The 24,216-nt window shown below is 41.8% G+C and overlaps 1 protein-coding gene across 1 annotated transcript; it reads left to right on the top strand.

Moving 5' to 3' along the window:
* Window positions 1-959: 959 nt before the first annotated feature.
* On the top strand, window positions 960-17,076 carry LOC131101474 (myosin heavy chain, fast skeletal muscle). Its single transcript, XM_058046681.1, has 41 exons — window positions 960-1,062; window positions 1,201-1,249; window positions 2,281-2,496; window positions 2,644-2,787; window positions 2,859-3,015; window positions 3,605-3,632; window positions 3,711-3,822; window positions 3,927-4,019; window positions 4,098-4,161; window positions 6,301-6,399; window positions 6,481-6,584; window positions 6,661-6,799; window positions 6,874-6,992; window positions 7,692-7,841; window positions 7,923-8,093; window positions 8,158-8,464; window positions 8,537-8,610; window positions 8,692-8,779; window positions 9,988-10,105; window positions 10,176-10,299; window positions 10,380-10,516; window positions 10,598-10,853; window positions 10,932-11,174; window positions 11,239-11,415; window positions 12,884-13,029; window positions 13,107-13,197; window positions 13,267-13,656; window positions 13,884-14,010; window positions 14,094-14,212; window positions 14,279-14,475; window positions 14,534-14,717; window positions 14,780-14,945; window positions 15,034-15,158; window positions 15,235-15,543; window positions 15,629-15,832; window positions 15,904-16,029; window positions 16,102-16,272; window positions 16,345-16,449; window positions 16,518-16,613; window positions 16,710-16,841; window positions 16,935-17,076. The coding sequence occupies exons 3-41, from the start codon at window positions 2,293-2,295 to the stop codon at window positions 16,953-16,955; spliced, it is 5,817 nt and encodes a 1,938-aa protein (XP_057902664.1). The 5' UTR covers window positions 960-1,062; window positions 1,201-1,249; window positions 2,281-2,292; the 3' UTR covers window positions 16,956-17,076.
* The last annotated feature ends 7,140 nt before the right edge of the window (window positions 17,077-24,216 follow it).

The following is a 24,216-nucleotide window of genomic DNA, read 5'->3' as shown; positions in this document are numbered from 1 at the left end:
CAAAAAGTCAGAAGGAGGTCAAAGAAGCTTTTACAACGCCCGAGGATGACGTGAAGGTTCTGATTTGGTCTTGTACCCAATTCCTCTACAGACTTTCTCACACAGCTTTTTATGCAAAGTAAATATTATATAGCGATCTATGCTAAGGTTCATATGGCTGGTTATTATGTTAAAGAGTTAGCTATGAGCACAAGGACTGTCCTTGGTTTTCGACTAGAAACTTCCAAACTTCTATTGAGTCAATCCCAGATTTCCTGCTTGGGGCCCCGGCTTGCTTGACGGCGGCTAATGAGGCCCCGGAGAGCCGTGTCCCGGTGCCAAGCGTTGCAAGAACGTCCTTTCCCCAAAGATCCCGTGTCATCTGCGAGCGGATGCTCTGCTATTAATACGAGCATTGTTACACCCTCTTCTGCCTCGGCGACAAATCCAATTAAGTTTGGGATTGGATGAAAGCGAGACGCGGGGGGCCCTCCGGTATGCGTGGTTCTTAGGTTTGCCTCGCAGGTTCTTAGGGGGAGGGACAGAGTTTTGCTCTTTTGTCTGTAACAGAATGCCGCTGACATATGAGCGCTTCTCCGCGGCTAAAGTTGGACGCTCTGCAGTGCCAAGGTGCATTAAAGAGATTATTGTAAAGACTTGAACAATGTCTGAACTTTGCTAACAGATACCGCAGATATTTACGCAAGCGTCACAAAAATGCATCTTGATCTATGCATAGCGAATCCTTTCGTGAGGCTATTTCCTCACATCGGAGGGGGGGATTGTCTGGTTTTATCGTCGCTCGGACTTGAATATCTGAGCAAAGCATCATCGTGTCGCTAAAGCCCGTTTAATCCGCCGTTGACAGCAACGGACTTCCCTTCATTCGTACAAATGAACTATCATTACTACCATTCTGGTGTTCACAGCGATCGATCAATACTTAAACCAATACCACCCCCCTCTCCGCCCCCCCCTGCAAGGCAAGGAGATGACCAAAAGAAGCAAGAGGCTGCTTTGGAAGGACGGCTATATAAGAAGGATGGCAGCACGCCCTCAAGGACTGACAGGCAGCGAGTCAAGGTGAGTTCTTCTCAGTCTTACATGAGAAGGGGATCCGGCCAGCGGCTTAAGAGAACAATGCAGGGCACGAGCGCTCGCACCGCACAGCAACGATTCGTTGTGAACCATCTCAACTATTTGTCTTCTCTTGTGTTGCAGAATCCTCAACCAAACCACCATTCACATATTTCAGGCAGGTGGGAAGAGAGTAAGTATGGATTCTCTTATTTCTGCCTGATTGCTTCATAGCCTGGCTTTGCTTGGATTACTAACAATAGAGCATTTATTGTTTTCTATTTCCTGTCAGCGATAAACCTCAGACGCGACTTTGCTAGACAACAACTGTCCTGCAAACGACTTTATTTCCAGACCATTTTTTCATGAATGGAATGATAATGAATAATTCTAATAATGCTGGAGCCTATCCCAGCTGTCTTCAGGCGAGAGGCGGGGTACACACTGGACTGGTGGCCAGCCAATCACAGGGCACATATAGACAAACAACCATTCACACTCACATTCATACCTATGGACAATTTGGAGTCGCTAATTAACCTAGCATGTTTTCGGAATGTGGGAGGAAACCGGAGTATCCGGAGAAAACCCATGCATGCACGGGGAGAACATGCAAACTCCACACAGAGATAGCAGAAGGTGGAATTGAACTCAGGTCTCCTAGCTGTGAGGCCTGCGTGCCAACCACTCGTGGTCAGAAGTGCGTTGCTCACTTCGGCTAGCTTAAATTTTGCCAAAAAAAGGGTTGGTATTTGGACAAATAAATGGCACACTTGGGATCAAAACGGCCACTTTCTCGCCTGATTAAAAAAAAAAAAATCTCAATAAAGTTATGTATTTAAAGAGTTTAGAGCTAAAGTGAAATCAACTTCAGAGCGCAATGCATTGTGGGTTATCATGTAGTACGGAGTACCCGGAGAAAACCCACGCATTCACAGGGAGAACATGCAAATTCAACACAGAGATGGCCGAGGGTGGAATTGAACTCGGGTCTCCCAGCTGTGAGGCCTACGGGCTAACCACTTGTTCAATCACTTAAATCAATTAAACAAACAAAAAACCTACCTACAAAGCCTTTATGATTTTTTTTATTCTACTAAAACAAGTCAATTTATTTTCTTTGGGTTTGTATTCTACTTCATGTTTGTTTTGCTAACTGCCATCAAATAGAAAGCAAAGCCAATACGACGACGATAACTGATCCAATGTCTCCTTTCCTGGCAGTAAAACATCATCATGAGCGGGGACGCAGAAATGGAGTGTTTCGGCCCTGCGGCCATCTATCTACGCAAGCCGGAGAAAGAGCGAATCGAAGCCCAGAACACTCCCTTTGACGCCAAGACATCCTTCTTTGTGACTGAACCCGGCGAGATGTACCTGAAGGGTAAACTGCAGAAAAGAGAAGGCGGTAAAGCCACCGTGGAGACGCTCTGCGGGAAGGTAACACTGCTTGGTGTTAGGAATACTTCATTCAACACAATGTAGGATTTATGGAATACTATCACTTCATACTACACATCTGGCTTATATCAACCACAAAAACCAAAACACGGTAAACCGAGGACCAATGTCGTATTCCTGTGTCAGACGCTGACAGTCAAAGAAGATGAAATCTTCCCCATGAATCCACCAAAGTTTGACAAGATCGAGGACATGGCCATGATGACCCACCTGAGTGAGCCCGCCGTGCTGTACAACCTCAAAGAGCGCTACGCAGCATGGATGATCTACGTGAGTCCCACTCAAAAGACACAGTCACAATCACTAGAAAAACTTCGTCTAACACATCCCGACTTTCCCAGACCTACTCCGGGTTGTTCTGCGTCACCGTGAACCCCTACAAGTGGCTCCCGGTGTACGACTCGGTGGTGGTGTCAGGATACAGAGGCAAAAAGAGGATCGAGGCGCCCCCCCACATCTTCTCCATCTCTGATAACGCCTATCAGTTCATGCTCCAAGGTACGCAAGGAACCGGCTGTTAGCAAGGGTGTCACCTGACAGGATTTCTTGATTAATCACACAATAAATCATAATTAATTTGATCATTTGGTTCAGAGTGACACCTCTTGTCAGTCATACAATCACTTTGGCCCTGTGGGGGAAGGCGGAGCTGATAATATTTGGCCAGCATTTCAGGAAATGCTGCAAACCTTTCGCAGACAGTATCAATCGAAAACAGAAACGTCAATTTCATAACTCTACAGAGTCAAATATGACATATAGGTACATAATTATGATAGATTGTTATTTATTATTATCATAACAGTGGTTTATTTGGTCTGAATTGTCTGGTTGGGAATTACTATTTATTGTTTATTGTGAGACAATAAACATTTCAAAACGCACCCACATGTTTTTGTAAATATAAAAGTTTGTCCCATCATATTTTTTCAGTGTACTTTTCTTAAAATTAATGTTAAAATCTGCTCTTGTCTGGTGACACCCCTGAGCTGTTGTGTGTTTTTAAGATGACATGGCAATAATATAATATTTATATATATTTATTATAATAATAATAATAATAATATAATCTTGTTCTTTTTTCCAGACCGGGAAAATCAGTCTGTCCTCATCACGTATGTTGGCCTCTCTGACATGGTTGCAAGAAAAGCGGAATGAAAGGAATAACTCACCATTTGTCTTTTCATCCTAAGTGGAGAATCCGGTGCCGGAAAGACTGTGAACACCAAACGTGTCATCCAGTACTTTGCCACAATCGCAGTCGCTGGAGGAAAGAAAGCAGAACAAAGTGCAGGCAAAATGCAGGTGAAATATAATAAAATAATATTTTTTTATAATAAAACATGAAATCTAACACAACAAAGACAATATGTTGAATATGAATGAGTCATATTGTTGTCTTCTTGAAGGGATCACTGGAAGATCAAATCATTGCAGCCAATCCCCTGCTGGAGGCTTACGGTAACGCCAAGACTGTGAGGAATGACAACTCTTCCCGCTTTGTGAGTGTCCTTCTATCTTCTGGAATCTATGATCAAACATTGATTATGGAAAAACTCACCCTGTCATCTTCTGGATAGGGTAAATTCATCCGAATCCACTTTGGCACCACGGGAAAGCTGGCATCAGCAGATATTGAAACATGTAAGGAAAGAAATTAGAATGAAAGGGGACCATTTCCATCATTGAACATGCATGAATGACATGAATGGATATTTGGATCAATTATTCAATTCTGATGTATCACATAACGGGTGTATGCAGTAGTAGTAGGATTTCAGAAGGGAAATGAGCTTTATTGGATTAACACAGGATGCACAATACAACACTGCATTTGACAGGTGCAGAGATTTGGGCACCCATTTGGGCACCCCTGTCATTTTGTTGACTGGAATACATCTCTAATGATTCATTAATGAGTAGAGTTACTGAGGAACTAAGGCACATACATTTAGAATAGTTACTGAGGAACTAATGAATAACTGCTAAGGAACTAATGAGCAGACCAGTTACTGAGGAACTAATGGCTAAGGCACATACATTTAGAGTAGTTACTGAGGAACTAATGACTAAGGCACACTCATTTAGACTAGTTACTGAGGAACTAATGACTAAGGCACACTCATTTAGACTAGTTACTGAGGAACTAATGACTAAGGCACATACATTTACTAGAGTAGTTACTGAGGAACTAATGACTAAGACACATACATTTAGAGTAGTTACTGAGGAACTAATGACTAAGGCACACTCATTTAGACTAGTTACTGAGAAACTAATGACTAAGGCAAATACATTTAGAGTAGTTACTGAGGAACTAATGACTAAGGCACATACATTTAGAGTAGTTACCGAGGAACAACTGACTAAGGCACATGCATTTAGAGTAATTACTGAGGAACTAATGACTAAGGCACACACATTTAGACTAGTTACTGAGGAACTAATGACTAAGGTACATACATTTAGAGTAGTTACTGAGGAACTAATGACTAAGGCACACACATTTAGACTAGTTACTGAGGAACTAATGACTAAGGTACATACATTTAGAGTAGTTACTGAGGAACTAATGACTAAGGCACACTCATTTAGACTAGTTACTGAGGAACTAAGGACTAAGGCACATACATTTAGAGTAGTTACTGAGGAACGAATGACTAAGGCACATGCATTTAGAGTAGTTACTGAGGAACGAATGACTAAGGCACATACATTTAGAGTAGTTACTGAGGAACTAATGACTAAGACACATACATTTAGACTAGATACTGAGGAACTAATGACTAAGGCACATACATTTAGAATAGTTACTGAGGAACTAATGAATAACTGCTAAGGAACTAATGAGCAGACCAGTTACTGAGGAACTAATGGCTAAGGCACATACATTTAGAGTAGTTACTGAGGAACTAATGACTAAGGCACACTCATTTAGACTAGTTACTGAGGAACTAATGACTAAGGCACATACATTTACAGTAGTTACTGAGGAACTAATGACTAAGGTACATACATTTAGAGTAGTTACTGAGGAACTAATGACTAAGACACATACATTTAGAGTAGTTACTGAGGAACGAATGACTAAGGCACATACCTTTAGACTAGTTACTGAGAACTAATGACTAAGACACATGCATTTAGAGTAGTTACTGAGGAACGAATGACCAAGACACATACATGTAGAGTAGTTACTGAGGAACTAATGAATAACTGCTAAGAAACTAATGAGTAGACCAGTTACTTAGGAAGTAATGACTAAGGCACATACATTTAGAGTAGTTACTGAGGAACAAATGACTAAGGCACATACATTTAGAGTAGTTACTGAGGAACTACTGACAAAGACACATACATTTAGAGTAGTTACTGAGGAACAAATGACTAAGGCACATACCTTTAGACTAGTTACTGAGAACTAATGACTAAGACACATGCATTTAGAGTAGTTACTGAGGAACGAATGACCAAGACACATACATGTAGAGTAGTTACTGAGGAACTAATGAATAACTGCTAAGAAACTAATGAGTAGACCAGTTACTGAGGAACAAATGACTAAGGCACATACATTTAGAGTAGTTACCCAGGAACAACTGACTAAGGCACATGCATTTAGAGTAGTTAATGCAGGGTGTACCCTGCCTTTCACTCCTGTCCATCAGGTATTTCAAATTGTAGATGTGTAAAGCCAATGACTTCTAAATGAAAATGATGGAAATGGTGCCCAAACGTTGGCACACCAGTGTACGTTCTAACATTGTCCCGTGTGAACCACAGACCTGCTGGAGAAGTCTCGTGTGACCTTCCAGCTGTCTGCTGAGAGGAGCTACCACATCTTCTATCAGCTGATGACAGGACACAAACCTGAGCTGCTTGGTACGACTACAGTTTGACCTCTAAACTGTTACTCTTGTTGAGGCAGGTACCGCAAACTAACATCACGTTTTGTCCCTGCAGAGGCTCTCCTCATCACCACCAACCCTTACGACTATCCAATGATCAGCCAGGGAGAAATAGTTGTCAAGAGCATCAATGACATTGAGGAGTTCATCGCCACCGATGTAAGACCCGTTGTAGCGAATACAGCCAGTAACTTGTGTTCACCAAGGTCACTTAAACGTGTTGACGTGTCCACAGACCGCCATCGACATCCTGGGTTTTACTGCTGAGGAGAAGGTCAGCATGTACAAACTGACCGGAGCTGTGATGCAACACGGCAACATGAAGTTCAAGCAGAAGCAGCGTGAAGAGCAGGCTGAGCCTGACGGCACTGAAAGTAGGTCACAACTCCGTCGGCCTTCTGTCCTAGCATGGACTTCACGTGTTAACGATTAATGATCTTGCTTCCAGTCGCTGATAAAATCTCCTACCTCATGGGCCTGAACTCCGCTGACCTCCTCAAGGCTCTTTGCTACCCGAGGGTCAAAGTGGGCAATGAGTTTGTGACTAAGGGTCAGACTGTGCCTCAGGTAGAGTGGTGCTTCATTCACACTAGGGAGGGGTACCTTTCACATGGGTACCCCATACCCATGCCCAGTACCATATAACTGGCATTGTTAAATATCATGTTACATGTTTCAATGTAACATTTATTATATATACAGTATATTAACCTCAACAAGAATATTAAAACAACTACTGTTTGTATTGGTATTGGTCATGCACCAACTAAATTACATAAACTACATCTGGACATGATGTCACCAGGTACATTCGTAGTACCAACAGTTGCAGAACTGTAGTACCAACAGGATTACTATTCATTCATTCATTTTCTACCAGGGGTGCTGGAGCCTATCCCAGCTGTCTTCGGGCGAGAGGCGGGGTACACCCTGGACTGATCGCCAGCCAATCACAGGGCACATATAGACAAACAACCATTCACACTCACATTCATACCTATGGACAATTTGGAGTCGCTAATTAACCTAGCATGTTTTTGGAATGTGGGAGGAAACCAGAGTACCCGGAGAACATGCAAACTCCACACAGAGATGGCCGAGGGTGGAATTAAACCCTGGTCTCCAAGCTGTGAGGTCTGCATACTAACCACTAGACCGCCGTGCCGCCCCAGGATTACTATAAAAGTACCAAATAGCCATCTATAATTCCAGAGCTTTTTTTTTTTAAATACTAGAAAAATCCCAATTGATTATTTTCATCAACAGGTTAACAACTCCGTCATGGCCCTCTGCAAATCCGTCTATGAGAAAATGTTCTTGTGGATGGTGGTCAGAATCAACGAGATGCTGGACACCAAGCAGCCCAGAAGCTACTTCATCGGTGTCCTGGATATTGCTGGATTTGAAATTTTCGACGTAATTATGCCGATACAAATGGAATTTTCAGTTTATCAAATAGAAAGCAGACTATTTTAGGTTCCTGTCTTCATTTGTCAGTTCAACAGCTTGGAGCAGCTGTGCATCAACTTCACCAACGAGAAACTGCAACAGTTTTTCAACCACCACATGTTTGTCCTGGAGCAAGAGGAGTACAAGAAGGAAGGAATCGAATGGGAGTTCATAGACTTTGGCATGGACTTGGCTGCCTGCATTGAGCTTATTGAGAAGGTATACAGGAAAAGCTTGTAAATAATAACAATCAATGGTATATAACACTGATGTGTTATTACAGCCAATGGGCATCTTCTCCATCCTTGAAGAGGAGTGCATGTTCCCCAAGGCTTCAGACACGACCTTCAAGAACAAACTGTATGACCAGCATCTTGGTAAGAACAAGTCCTTTGAGAAGCCAAAACCGGCCAAAGGCAAAGCCGAGGCTCACTTCTCCTTGGTGCACTACGCTGGCACTGTGGACTACAACATTGTTGGCTGGCTGGACAAGAACAAGGACCCCCTGAACGACTCGGTTGTTCAGCTCTACCAGAAGTCCTCCATCAAGTTGCTGGCCTTCCTGTATGCATCCCACGCCTCAGCAGAAGGTGTGACGTACTGTAGAACGTTCGCCATCTCTTAGAACGGAATAATCTTACTAATATGACTGTGATTGACAGCTGAGAGTGGAGGCGGCAAGAAAGCTGGCAAGAAGAAGGGCGGGTCCTTTCAAACTGTGTCCGCATTGTTCAGGGTAAGCAAAGTACTGCAAAATACATGTATACTTAAAGTACTTTTATGGAACTGTAAATGTGATGCCCGCTCAATTTGTTAGGAGAATCTGGGCAAACTGATGACGAACCTGAGAAGCACTCATCCTCATTTTGTGCGCTGCCTGATTCCCAACGAATCCAAGACACCAGGTATGACACTTTCCGAAAAGTGATGTTGGAACCGTGAAGTGGCGAGGGAGTACTGTATAAAATTTCATCTTATGATTAGAAACCGTCTATTATTATTATTATTTTTTTTTTTTTTGCTGGCCAAAAAAAAAGTAAATAAATAAAAAACTAAAATAAATATAAATAAATAAATACTAGTCCTAAGTACATACTAGTCTAAGTACATCCATAAATAAATACTAGTCCAGAAATCCAGAAATAAATATGAGTCTTAAGTACATCCAGAAATAAATACTAGTAAATACTACTATACTACAATATAAATAGTATTTATTTATGGATACATAAATAAATACTAGTCCTAAGTACATACTAGTCTAAGTACATCCATAAATAAATACTAGTCCTAAGTACATCCATGAATAAATATGAGTCTTAAGTACATTCATAAATAAATACTAGTAAATACTACTATACTACAATATAAATAGTATTTATTTATGGATACATAAATAAATACTAGTCCTAAGTACATACCAGTCCTATGTACTTCCATAAATAAATACTAGTCCTAAGTACATACCAGTCCTAAGTACTCCCACAAACAAATACTAGTCCTAAGTACATACTAGTCTGCGTACGTACATCCATAAATAAATACTAGCCCTAAGTACATACCAGTCCTAAGTACTCCCACAAACAAATACTAGTCCTAAGTACATACTAGTCTAAGTACGTACATCCATAAATAAATACTAGTCCTAAGTACATACTAGTCTAAGTACATTCATAAATAAATACTAGTCCTAAGTACATCCATAAATAAATATGAGTCTTAAGTACATCCATAAATAAATACTAGTAAATACTACTATACTACAATATAAATAGTATTTATTTATGGATACATAAATAAATACTAGTCCTAAGTACATACCAGTCCTAAGTACTTCCACAAATAAATACTAGTCCTAAATACATACTAGTCTAAGTACATCCATAAATAAATACTAGTCCTAAGTACATCCATGAATAAATGAGTCTTAAGTACTTCCATAAATAAATACTAGTCCTAAGTACATACTAGTCTAAGTACATCCATAAATAAATACTAGTCCTAAGTCCAAAGCGGAGAGAAAGTAAAGAGAAAAGAAAGAGAGAGAGAGAAAAAAAGAATCCGTGTATTATTATTGAATGGATTGTAATGTCATTCTTCCTTGCTTCTTCAGGCCTGATGGAGAACTTCTTGGTCATCCACCAGCTGCGTTGTAACGGCGTGCTGGAAGGCATCAGGATCTGCAGGAAAGGTTTCCCCAGCAGAATCCTCTACGGTGACTTCAAGCAGAGGTAGCGTTGATCAAATATTAGCGGCGCCTATCACTTAGCCCAAGTAAGGCATCCGATCCTTTGCTTTCAGATACAAAGTATTGAATGCTAGCGTCATCCCTGAGGGTCAGTTCATTGACAACAAGAAGGCATCGGAGAAACTTCTTGGCTCCATCAACGTGGATCACACGCAGTACAAGTTTGGCCATACCAAGGTAGCGTGAAGAACTCTTTTAAAGCTAGTAAATAAAGAATAAAGAATAAAAGTGTAGAAAGTAACTGTGGTGACTTTCAGGTGTTCTTCAAAGCCGGCCTGCTGGGTACACTGGAGGAGATGAGAGATGAGAAACTGGCTGAGTTGGTCACAATGACTCAGGCTCTGTGCAGAGGCTACCTCATGAGACGAGAGTTTGTCAAGATGATGGAGAGGAGGTAAAACGTCTTGCCAACACGTATGTCTGTTTCACATCAAGGTAACACCTTCAACTGAGCTTTGCTTCCACGTTTTTCCAGGGAGGCCATTTACTCCATCCAGTACAACATCCGCTCATTCATGAACGTCAAAACGTGGCCATGGATGAAGCTCTACTTCAAGATCAAACCTCTGCTGAAGAGCGCAGAGACTGAAAAGGAGATGGCCCAAATGAAAGAAGACTTTGAAAAAACCAAGGAAGACCTCGTTAAAGCTTTGGCGAAGAAGAAGGAACTGGAGGAGAAGATGGTTTCCCTCCTGCAGGAGAAGAATGACCTCATGTTGCAAGTTCAATCTGTAAGGCCAGACCTTGAACACGGTGATTAAAAAGCCTGCATGGAGCATTGACGTGGACCTCCATGCTTTGTTGTTTAGGACGGTGAAAACCTTGCTGATGCTGAGGAAAGGTGTGAGGGCCTCATCAAAGCCAAAATCCAGCTGGAGGCCAAACTCAAAGAGACAACTGAGAGGCTGGAGGATGAGGAGGAAATCAACGCTGAGCTGACGGCCAAGAAGAGGAAGCTGGAGGACGAGTGCTCTGAGCTGAAGAAAGACATTGATGACTTGGAGCTCACCCTGGCTAAAGTCGAGAAGGAGAAACACGCCACTGAGAACAAGGTGATGAGATTTCTACTGCTCTATTGAACAGTGCCCTGACTAAAATGTACAAACTTTTTTACAGGTTAAAAACCTGACAGAGGAGATGGCCTCTCAAGATGAGACCATTGCCAAGTTGTCCAAAGAGAAGAAAGCCCTCCAAGAGGCCCATCAGCAGACCTTGGATGACCTTCAGGCAGAGGAAGACAAAGTGAACACTCTGACCAAGGCCAAGACCAAGCTGGAGCAGCAAGTGGATGACGTGAGTGAGCCATCTTGTCCAGCAAATGTGAACATCAGGGGTGTCGCCAGATCTCAGATTTCTCGCTCAGAAAAAACTCTCGCAATAATCCAAAATAAATTCATCTTACAATTCGATAATTTTACCAGTATTCATATATTGCCATGTAGGAAATAGAAATCATAGAAAACTCGCTTTGTGTCTGTGGGGGAGGCGGGGCCGCGACCATACACACAGCAAAAACGGGGAGCCTCATGAGGAGCAATGCAAGGTAACATAGTACAGTAAACCTTGGATATATCGGATTCAATTGTTCCCACTGGTTTTGTCCGATATAAGCAAAATCCGTTATATGCGTATACCGGAAAATGTCCGTTTTACGCATATATCGGATTTATATCCGGTATATGCGTAAATCGGATTGTATCCGTTATAAAAAGGCACTTCCTTGACTATGTTTCCAATGTACCTGGACGCGCAGGCAACGCTGCAAACGCTGCAAATGACGTCGTATAGCGGCCTGTCACGATTCGGCGAATCGGAGCGCCACGATGCGGCCATCCGATATATGCGAGGGAAATTTAATGGAAATGCATTGGAACGGGACTGGAGATTTTGTCCGAAATAGGCGAAATCCGTTATAAAAAATCCGATATATGCAATGAATTTTTATTGGAAATGCATTACAGAAAAATTGGTTCTTTTTTATCTGTGTGTTGTGAGCGAATTTCCGATATATCCGAGTCCGATATATCCAAGGTTTACTGTAGAAATTCTTTATTGATTATTTATTGATTATTATGATAATTATTCATTAATTATGATTATATATATAATCACAACAGTAGTTTGTTCTGAAAACATGTCAATATCATTTAGCCGGAGTCTGTGAGACAATAAACATGTCAAAACGCTGTTGTGCTCTTTAATACAGTTGAAAAGCCAGCATTTCAAGAAATGCTGCAAATGTTTGACAGACATTGAGAAACTGTCTATATAATTATTTATTAATTATTGATTATGAATTATTATGATTATATATATATATATATATATGTTCTGAAAACATTTAGCCTCAATCTGTGAGACAATAAACATGTCAAAACGCATCTGCGTTGTGCTCTTTAATACAGTTGAAAAGCCAGCATTTCAAGAAATGCTGCAAATGTTTGACAGACATTGAGAAACTGACTATATAATTATTTATTAATTATTTATTATTAATTATATATATATACATATATGTTCTGAAAACATTTAGTCTGAATCTGTGAGACAATAAACATGTCAACAAAACGCATCTGCGTTGTTATGTGACTCGGTTAAAAAAAAAAGTATGTTTGTCCAATCATTGTTTTTCTTAAAATGACTGTTCAAATCCGGTCTCGATTTCATGGACCTAGTCTCGCAAGTTGAGTGCCTGGTGACGCCCCCCAGCGAGCAGTGATAGACGTTTAAGCTATTATCTGTTATCATGTGTTTGCAATAGCTTGAAGGATCCCTGGAGCAAGAAAAGAAGCTTCGTATGGATCTTGAACGAGCTAAAAGGAAGCTGGAAGGAGATCTGAAGCTGGCTCAGGAATCCATCATGGATCTTGAGAATGACAAGCAGCAGTCTGATGAGAAAATAAAGAAGTTTGTATTTCATACATTGATAAGTGGCCTACACAGCTTTAACACACCGTTACTTACCACCAACGTACCATTTCCAGGAAGGACTTTGAGATCAGCCAACTACTGAGTAAGATTGAGGATGAGCAAACTCTTGGAGTCCAATTACAGAAAAAGATCAAGGAACTTCAGGTATTTGGTGACAAAAGTCGTAGTTTAAGGATATCTTGGAAATGAGAAACTAGAACGCGTGTCTTCCAGGCTCGTATTGAGGAGCTGGAGGAGGAGATCGAAGCTGAGCGTGCCGCTCGAGCCAAAGTGGAGAAGCAGAGGGCCGATCTCTCCAGGGAACTTGAAGAGATCAGCGAGCGTCTCGAAGAAGCCGGTGGCGCCACCGCTGCTCAGATCGAGATGAACAAGAAGCGCGAGGCCGAGTTCCAGAAGCTTCGTCGCGATCTGGAGGAGTCCACCCTGCAGCACGAGGCCACCGCCGCGGCGCTCCGTAAGAAGCAGGCCGACAGCGTGGCGGAACTCGGCGAGCAGATCGACAACCTCCAGCGCGTCAAACAGAAACTGGAGAAGGAGAAGAGCGAATACAAGATGGAGATTGACGACCTCAGCAGCAACATGGAGAACATTGCCAAATCGAAGGTGAGAGCATTCCCGGAGTTAGATCATTGTAATCTCCATCAAAGGTGCTCTGTTCAGGTTCTCTTGGAAGACGTTTCTCTTCAGGCTTCATCAGTTCATGCTCAAACACTTGGTTGGATACACACCAGTCAGACTAGATAGGACAGCTCAACCAACCTGAATGTCCTGCATGATCTGCATGAATGAGGAGGCATTTCAGCATGCTAATGAAACTCTTCTTTCGCTAGGCTAACCTTGAGAAGATGTGCAGGACATTGGAGGACCAACTGAGTGAGCTGAAGTCCAAGAACGATGAGAATGTTCGTCAACTCAATGACATCAGTGCGCAAAAAGCAAGACTCCAGACTGAGAACGGTAGGCATCACCTCTTTGGACACAATGAAGCAACGTTCCGAAAGCTAATTAGTTTCATTTGGATGTTCTTCGTCGCTGATTAGGTGAATACACACGTCAGCTGGAGGAGAAAGAAGCTCTGGTGTCTCAGCTCACGAGAGGCAAGCAGGGCTACACCCAGCAGATTGAAGAGCTCAAGCGCCACATCGAGGAGGAAGTGAAGGTAACGCTCGATTAAAATCTGACTCACAAAGGAAAAAGATCACCTGAGTCTTCTTCTGGCTGGCAGGCCAAGAACGCCCTGGCCCACGCCGTCCAGTCCGCCCGCCATGACTGCGACCTCCTCAGAGAGCAGTACGAGGAGGAGCAGGAGGCCAAGGCTGAGCTGCAGCGATCCATGTCCAAGGCCAACAGCGAGGTGGCTCAGTGGAGAACCAAATACGAGACGGATGCCATTCAGCGCACCGAGGAGCTGGAGGAGGCAAAGTGAGTCATGAAACACACAGAAGATAACTTCATGACGCAAACGAATGCGTGTTTGTAGGAAAAAGCTCGCCCAGCGTCTCCAGGATGCGGAGGAGTCCATCGAGGCGGTGAACTCCAAGTGCGCCTCTCTGGAAAAGACCAAACAGAGGCTGCAGGGTGAAGTGGAAGATCTGATGATCGACGTGGAGAGAGCCAACGCTCTGGCCGCCAACCTCGACAAGAAGCAGAGGAACTTTGACAAGGTCAGCCTTTATTTTCTTCCACAGATGAGCGAACTGAAGATGCTCCTTTGTGATGTCTTCAGGTTCTTGCCGAGTGGAAGCAGAAATACGAGGAGAGCCAGGCTGAGCTGGAAGGAGCTCAGAAGGAGGCCCGCTCACTCAGCACGGAGATGTTCAAATTGAAGAACTCCTATGAAGAAGCCCTGGACCACCTTGAGACCCTGAAGAGGGAGAACAAGAACCTGCAACGTGAGATGATCTACCACATTCCTGATTTTCACCATCACTCCAAGTATTAGACCATCACTCATACATCTCATGTCAACTGCTCCTGCAGAGGAGATTTCCGACCTGAGCGAGCAACTTGGAGAAACTGGAAAGACAATCCATGAGCTGGAGAAGGGAAAGAAGACAGTGGAAAGTGAGAAGACCGAAATTCAGACAGCTCTGGAGGAAGCAGAGGTAAGAAGATCACCGTGAACATCCTGCATGCCGTCTTGGTTCTGCTTCCGTTCATACGAGTCCTGCTTGTTCACAGGCAACCCTGGAGCATGAGGAGTCCAAGATTCTTCGCGTTCAGCTGGAACTGACCCAAGTCAAGAGCGAGATCGACAGGAAGCTTGCAGAGAAGGATGAGGAGATTGAGCAGATCAAGAGGAACAGCCAGCGTGTGATCGAGTCCATGCAGAGCACCTTGGATGCTGAGGTCAGGAGCAGGAACGATGCCCTGAGAATCAAGAAGAAGATGGAGGGAGACCTGAATGAGATGGAGATCCAGCTGAGCCATGCCAACCGCCAGGCCGCTGAAGCACAGAAACAACTGAGGAACGTCCAGGGACAACTCAAGGTGCTGACACTAGAAGATACCAGGCAGAGGTACCTGATAGGAATCCAATGCTGATTTGTGTGTCAATCAATGTTTGACGACACAGGATGCCCAGCTTCATCTCGATGAAGCCCTCAGAGGTCAGGAGGACATGAAGGAGCAGGTTGCCATGGTGGAGCGCAGGAACAACCTGATGCTGGCTGAGATCGAGGAGCTGAGGACTGCTCTGGAGCAGACGGAGCGAGGCCGCAAAGTGGCTGAGCAGGAGCTGATTGATGCCAGCGAGCGTGTTGGTCTCCTGCACTCTCAGGTACTCTTCACCTGCGTTGAAGAACTTGCATGCAGAAACCAGGAAGTAAGCTTTGGCTTCACTTGAAATAGAACACCAGCCTTATCAACACCAAGAAGAAGCTGGAGGCCGACCTCGTCCAGATCCAGGGTGAAGTGGAGGATGCCGTGCAGGAATCAAGAAACGCTGAAGATAAAGCCAAGAAGGCCATCACTGATGTTAGTCCTTCCTTGTACTGTTCTTCACATCACATCAAATGCCACGGTTCCACTCATGGTTCCTGTGTCTAGGCTGCCATGATGGCAGAGGAGCTGAAAAAGGAGCAGGACACCAGTGCTCACTTGGAGAGAATGAAGAAGAACCTGGAGGTGACAGTCAAGGACCTACAGCACCGTCTGGACGAGGCTGAGAATCTGGCCATGAAGGGAGGCAAGAAGCAGCTCCAGAAACTGGAAGCTCGGGTAAGTACGTCAGATGACAAGATGCCAAACTACGGAAAAACTACCAGGAGTTAGAGCTCCTTCTCGTTTCAGGTGCGTGAGCTTGAAGCCGAGGTAGAAGCTGAGCAGAGGAGAGGTTCAGAAGCCGTGAAAGGCGTCCGTAAATACGAGAGAAGAGTGAAGGAGCTCTCATATCAGGTTGGTGTTTTCGTGTTTTGATGAGTTCATGAGGCCCAAATAAAAGATCTGAACTCCTTTCATAACAGACTGAGGAGGACAAGAAAAACGTCACCAGACTCCAAGATCTGGTGGACAAGCTGCAGCTGAAGGTTAAGGCCTACAAGCGGCAGTCTGAGGAAGCTGTGAGTGTCATCTCTTCCTATTTTTAACACTTCGTTTACCAATTCTCCACTCACCACGCTGAGTATTAAATATTCACCCCCCCACTCCCCCACTAGGAGGAGCAAGCTAACACTCACATGTCCAGGCTCAGGAAGGTTCAACACGAGCTGGAGGAGGCTCAGGAACGAGCCGACATCGCCGAGTCACAGGTCAACAAGCTGAGGGCCAAAAGTCGGGAAATTGGAAAAGTGAGTAGAAGAGCCAGAAGAGGCAAACAAAAGAGTCGTTCAGACTTGTGCGACACCCAAACTAAACTAACGGTTGTCATGTTTTCCGTGCAGACAAAGGATGCCGAGGAATGATCTGCACCCCACTGAGAGACAGACCCAAAGGAGAATCATAAAATATGATATTCCATTGGAGCGCTCTCACTAGATCCTGTAGATGTTATTATTACATTCAATAAATCTATTTTGCCTGTCAGAAGATGGTTTCTTTTCACAAAAATACTAAATTCCAAAGCTAGGTGATTGACACAGTGAGTAAGGCGGGGGTCACGGACATTGAATGATCATCATGTGTGTGTGTTTAGGCTCGGGTGTCAAGCTAGGCTTGGCATCCGGAGTTGAAATGCAGTCAATGTTGGCTAAAGAAGTGTGTGTGTGTGTGTGTATGGGGGGGTGGGGGGGTCAAAGAAGCAAAACAAAGTCGACATCTATTTACAGTTAATAATAATTACAGTTAGGGGCTGCACGGTGAGAGAGTGGTTAGCACGCACACATCACAGCTAGAAGACCAGTGTTCGATTCCACCCTCAGTCATCTCTGTGTGGAGTTTGCATGTTCTACCCGTGCACGCGTTGGTTTTCTCCGGGTACTCCGGTTTCCTCCCACATTCCAAAAACATGCTAGGTTAATTAGCGACTCCAAATTGTCCATAGGTATGAATGTGAGTGTGAATGGTTGTTTGTCTATATGTGCCCTGTGATTGGCTGGCCACCAGTCCAGGGTGTACCCCGCCTCTCACCCAAAGACAGCTGGGATAGGCTCCAGCACCCCCGCGACCCTCGTGAGGAAAAGCGGTAGAAAATGAATGAATGAATGAACAATTACAGTTAGGGGCTACACGGCGGTATAGTGTTTAGCACGCAGACATCACAGCTAGAAGACCAGTGTTCGATTCCACCCTCGGCCATCTCTGTGTGGAGTTTGCATGTTCTCCCCGTGCATGCGTTGGTTTTCTCCGGGTACTCCGGTTTCCTCCCACATTCCAAAAACATGCTAGGTTAATTAGCGACTCCAAATTGTCCATAGGTATGAATGTGAGTGTGAATGGTTGTTTGTCTATATGTGCACTGCGATTGGCTGGCGACCAGTCCAGGGTGTACCCCGCCTCTCGCCCGAAGACAGCTGGGATAGACTCCAGCACCCCCCGCGACCGTTGTGAGGAAAAGCGGTAGAAAATGAATGAATGGATAAAGACATTAGCAAAATTCAAAGGTTAGCATTGAAGCGTGAAAACCCACGGGAGAACATGCAAACTCCAGGATGGAATTGAACTCGGGTCTCCGAGCTGTGAGGCCTGCGCGCTAACCACTCGGTCTACTAATGTCTTATTTTCTCTTATTATGTCAACTACAACGGGGTCATACAAGTCACTATAGGGGTGCTATTTTATGTCTGGAGGGCTCTAATAATGCTAAAAAAACATAAAAAAAACATTTATAAGGCCTTCAACAGGTTGAATTATTTAGGGGGACTCATCCTGAATCAAGATCTCAAATCGAAGCAAGAAAATTCAATCAATCAATCAATCAATTCACTTAAGGCCTTTTTATACCAGATCACGTTTTTGAAGATGCTGGCTACAGCTCTAGAGTCAAACAACAAAATGAAAGACGAGTGCATATTCGTCATTCTTATCAGCTCAGATTGACAGCAGAGGAACGCAGGCCATGGCGAGCAGCCGCCAAAATGTGCTTCCTCTTTGAGGAGCTTGTTTTACTGACATAGTGACTAATGACAGCTGACTGCCCTTTGCACTGGCCTCCACTCCGCTTTAAGCACCTGCTCACTTCTAAATGCCTGGCATCCGCCATAACACAAACACACACACACACACACGGCATGCCGACTGAAGGGGGCGCCTTAAAAAACACCTCCACTCCACTGGCTGACTGAAAAATAATCATTTTTTATTCTAAATATACAAAAACAGGTGAAAAGAGGTAGCTAAGAATGCATGTAATGGGACATACCTATTCCACCTCCAAAAAGCCAACTATCCTCCATTTCCATCATCCGTCCATCCATTTTCTACGGTCGTCGGCATGCTGGAGCCTATCCCAGTTGTCTTCGGGCGAGACATCATGTGAGCTGCATATGAAGCACATTGTTATTATTCTTATAAACATTGTTACGCTCAAGAACTACATTACTCACTTAAAGTTAGCATATATGTACTATTCTCTTACCAACATATTCGCAAATGCTACTAACATATACATATGATGTAATAAGTTGTTATACTGTACCTGTGTTACAGCTAGTGTAGCTTTTGAGCGCGTAAGGAAGCGTTATTTGGTGTAAAATGTCAATCTTGTTACCAAACAAATTAGTGTAGTATGCTAATTGTTCAACTTGCTACGTCATGTTTATCAGGACGTGCTAGGATAGGAAGACACGACGATTGGGCCGATAAAATGCTGCCCCCTGTTGGTTCGGAGTATATTGATGGCATTTCTATAAAGTCACGACTTCAATATCTGGCAGCCCGTTTCCGAAAAGTACTCTAAAGGTAAGTCATAGTTATGAGAAAAAAAAGTCGAAAGCACAAAAGTCATAATTGTAATGATTTTCAGTTATAACGTGATGGTATCTTATGGCATTTCAAAATGAGCTAAGTCTTTGGTTGTGGACATTGTTTATTTAATCCACAAGAGGGCGCCAGAGTTGCAGTTCCTGCAGAAAGGAGGACGTGTTCAGATTTAAGGTGGCTCAGGTGGCTTTGTAAGTTCGCTAAAGGGACTAAACGGTGCTTTGCTGTTTGATTTCCATTCAAAAACTTTACTAAAACCAAGAGATAAAAAGTCATGAGATAGAAACTGCCGTGTGAATGGTGTGTGTGCCACGTGACAAAGGCTCTCGTGAAGACGTCACATGAGCAGTTTGGAGCTCATCGTTCAACTGTTCATCTCATAATTAGCTCACAATTATCATTTTGTATCTGATAAATTCAACTTTTTATCACCATTATAACTTTTTATGTCGTAATTATCACTTTTTAATTTAGTTCATATTTTTTTTAATAATTGGAACTTATCTTGGAATTTAGAATTGTGATATTATTTCATAATTGACTTTATCTCATCATTTTAATTTAGCTCATAATGTTTACTTGTGATTCTGATTTTATTTGATGATTATGACTTTTTTAATTAAAAATTGAATCGAATATTTTCCACTTTTAAATAATTGTGTTTATGTTATCATTCTAATTTTTATTGTATATTTAGATTTTTAAAATCTCATCATTTCTCTTCATGCCATAATTATGACTTTATTTTATGTCATAACTATGACCTTGTATCTCATCACTCAAAAGTAATTATCACATGGTGAAGTCCTACAAAAATGAATTGAAAAAACGTGCGATAGTTAGCAATAAACTAGCAAAAGAAAAAGAAAAACTTTTGAATGAAGTGATTTGAAGTGTATGATAATAAAAGACCAAAAGGTAAAGTGAAAAATATCAATAGCATTTAATCACCAAAGATAAAAACATTGAAATATCCATTTGTAACGTGACTGACAAAATGTTTACAAAGTTAGCATCTTCTATTCCCCTGACAAAAACAGAAGCAAAAGGACGAGCAAAAACATTCTTTCAATAAGACGTAGACATAAGCGCTATTTATATGCTCCATTTCATGTCTGGATTTGTTTTTTTGTCCTGTAAATTGTGCTCACACAAGCGTTGCAGACATTGGATACCTTTTTTTTTCTGCCGTAGAAATAGTAGGCCGTACACAAATGCCAAAACATCAAATCAAATACAGATGTAGAAATGAATGCAGCAACAAATAATACATCAATTCCATACGCTCAATTCATGGCAAATACCCACTTTCTTAAAGTTTAGGATCACATTTGTCCCAAAAATCAAGACCACTTCACGCCTTCTTGTGCTTGAATCCATCAGGGAAACTTCACTGAAGTTAAACTTTCTTCCTCAACCTCTTGTACGGCGTCCTGTCGCACCAAGAGGAACACACACACACACACAAAAGATACAAAGTAGAGATGCACCAAACTACTTCCTGCTTCTCAAGACCGATATGATACCCGATAACTTTTTCATATCTACTTCTTAGATGGAGATGGAAGTGTGGTTTGTGTTCACCTGGAGGTCAGACGGACTGGAATAAATCTACCTGGGAATTTGTAGCGAACGTATTTCAGCTACGTCATTTAAAAACATCAAAACATTTACACAATAAAAGTCGTACATTTAGGAGAAAAATGTCAGCAATTCTACAACTTGTTGTGCAAACTTGTTGTACAAAATGTACAACTTTCAGTCAACTATTTATTCTCGTATTCGTAAGTAAAAACACTCATAAAATCAGTTGTAAATTTTAACCTAAATTTACGACTTTTAATCTTGGACTTTAAATTTAGGAGAAAAAAGTCTTACATTTTATCGTAAATGTATAACTTTTATTATTGGAAACGTGTTTAAGTTTACGAGAAAAAAGTCTTGCATTTTATCGTAAATGTATAACTTTTATTATTGGAAATGTGTTTACATTTACGAGAAAAAAGTCTTACATTTTATTATAAATGTATAACTTTTATTATTGGAAAAGTGTTTACATTTACGAGAAAAAAGTCTTACATTTTATCGTAAATGTATAACTTTTATTATTAGAAATGTGTTTACATTTACAAGAAAAAAGTCTTACATTTTATTATAAATGTATATCTTTTATTATTGGAAATGTGTTTAAATTTACAAGAAAAAAGACTTACATTTTATCATATATGTACAACTTTTTTCGTAACTGTACGACTTTTAATCTTGTAAATGTATTTACATTTATGAGAAAAAAAGTTGTAAATTTTTTTGCGTAAATATACAACTTTTATTATTGGAAATGTGTTTAAATTTACGAGAAAAAAGTCTTACATTTTATTGTAAATGTATAACTTTTATTATTGGAAATGTGTTTAAATTTACGAGAAAAAAGTCTTACATTTTATCATATATGTACAACTTTTTTCGTAACTGTACGACTTTTATTCTTGTAAATGTATTTACATTTATGAGGAAAAAAAGTTGTACATTTTTTGCGTAAATATACAACTTTTATTCTTGGACCTGTGTTTATTCTCATATTCTTGAGTATAAAAATCAAAAATTGAGGAGAATAAGACACATTTACAAGAAAAAAGTTTTTATCGTAAATGTATTACTTTTATTCTTAAATTCATTTAAATTTATTAGAAAAAAATGGTGATTTTATCGTAACTGTATTTCTATTGACAAGAAAAAAGTCGTAAGTTTTATCGTAAATGTACAACTTTTATTGGAAATGTATATACTCTCGAGTAAAAAAAAGTTGTCCATTTTATCGTAAATTTACGACTTTTATTCTTGGAAATATATTCAAATTTACAAGAAAAAAAATCGTAAATGTTATGTACATGTAAATGTACAACTTTTATTCTTGAACATGAATTTATCCTCATATTCTTGAGTAAAAAAAGTCAAAAATTGAGGAGAATAAAAGTCATACATTTATGAGAAAAAAGTTTTACATTTTATCGTAAATTTATGACTTTTATTCGTTTTAGTCTCTGGCAAACCTTTTCCGCTTTCCATTACAGAGCATTCGGAACAGCGAGCACGCTTTCCTGGGAAAGTCAATGTTTGTTTACGAGTGAAATCCGGGGAAGTTAACGTCACAGGAGAAGTGATGGATTATCGGCTTTATCGGTATAACGTGATCATTCCCTGATATTGGTCTGATAATTATCGTGCATCCCAAGTTGAAAGTGTTCCAAACATGCAAATAAATACTGCTGACTGAAAATAAAAACACTGATCTGAATACCTAGCAGGCTATCAACAGGACAGTGTTGTTTTAGCGATGCTATAAAGTGAAAGCTGCAGATTTTTTTTAGGATTTTTTTTTTCCAATGTATTTTTCAAGCAAAGCTTTCCCTACCATGCTGGGGTGCGGCAGAGATGCACACCAGTAGACTGGCGTGTACATAAACATCCTAAACATTCGCTTGCTTCAGTCATACGCCACAGACAGGAACGCAGAGTCATGTGGTCAGGCTCGGGAACTTTGCCTGACGTGGTAGAAATGTGCCAAAGGTCTGTGCTTTAATCGGGGGTCCGAGCACAGTGTCCAGCAGAGTCCTTCCACACGTCTCCTCCTTGTGCTCTTTGTATTAAAAAGTCTGTTCAGTTCTCGGAGAGCAAGGAAGGAAGTGTTGACGGTTGACCAGTACCATCTTCTAACGTCTTTCAGGATGAACATCACGGTCACATCCAAAGTGAGTGCAACAAGGCACTGCAGGTTGGAACACCAGAGGAGGGAATAACACAGAATTCTACTGCACGGCACAGCCATTAGTCCAAAATAGCTTCAACATTGGAACCACTTCACATGGCAACACAAAAACATCTGGAATGTGGGAATACCACTGCAGTATCTCAGCTCCACTTGACTCCGTGTTTGTTGGACGGTGAACTGACGACCAAAAGAAACATTAAAGGTCCCCTACTATGTACTTTTTAATCATCCTCTAATCTTATAATAACTAACTGGTTTGAACTGCTGTCAATCAAGGGGGTCGGCAACCTTTCTATAAAGAAGTAAATGCTCTATACCCTAGTCTGGGGTTCCACCCTCACAGGGATAGGACCACTCCACTAGGTTTATCAGTGTTGTGGCTATGTTTATCTACCTCTAACTGGTTTGAACTGCTGTCAATCAAGGGGGTCGGGAACCTTTCTATAAAGAAGTAAATGTTCTATACCCTAGTCTAGGGTTCCACCCTCACAGGGGTGTGACCACTCCCCTAAGTTTATCAGTGGTATGGCTATGTGTCTCCCTCTAACTTTTTCCAGCTGCTGTCAATCAAGGGGTCAGGAACCTTTCTATAAAAAAGTAAATGTTCTATATGCTAGTCTGGGGTTCCACCCTCACAGGGGTGTGACCACTCCCCTAAGTTTATCAGTGGTGTGGCTATGTTTATCGACCTCTAACTGGTTCAAACTGCTGTCAATCAAGGGGGTCAGGAACCTTTCTATAAAGAAGTAAATGTTCTTTATGCTAGTCTGGGGTCCACCCTCACAGGGGTGTGACAACTCCCCTAAGTTTATCAGTGGCTATGTGTCTGCTTCTAACTGGTTACGGCTTCTGTCAATCAAGGGGGTCGGGAACCTTTCTATAAAGAAGTAAATGCTCTATACCCTAGTCTGGGGTTCCACCCTCACAGGGGTGTGACCGCTCCCCTAAGTTTATCAGTGGTGTGGCTATGTGTCTACCTCTAACTGGTTCAAGCTGCTGTCAATCAAGGGGGTCAGGAACCTTTCTATAAAAAAGTA

Source organism: Doryrhamphus excisus, chromosome 1, assembly GCF_030265055.1.
Source record: "Doryrhamphus excisus isolate RoL2022-K1 chromosome 1, RoL_Dexc_1.0, whole genome shotgun sequence".
Lineage (NCBI taxonomy): Eukaryota > Metazoa > Chordata > Actinopteri > Syngnathiformes > Syngnathidae > Doryrhamphus > Doryrhamphus excisus.
Note: the sequence above shows the minus strand (reverse complement) of the source record. Positions and strands in the feature narration are given on the sequence as shown.

Bases quoted from the DNA above. Each gene is read 5' to 3' on its own strand.
- LOC131101474 (XM_058046681.1), top strand. From the start codon at position 2,293: ATGAGCGGGGACGCAGAAATGGAGTGTTTCGGCCCTGCGGCCATCTAT. The intron at 4,162-6,300 runs GTAAGGAAAGAA...TGTGAACCACAG, and splicing joins ATCAGCAGATATTGAAACAT to ACCTGCTGGAGAAGTCTCGT. The intron at 8,465-8,536 runs GTGTGACGTACT...TGTGATTGACAG, and splicing joins ATCCCACGCCTCAGCAGAAG to CTGAGAGTGGAGGCGGCAAG.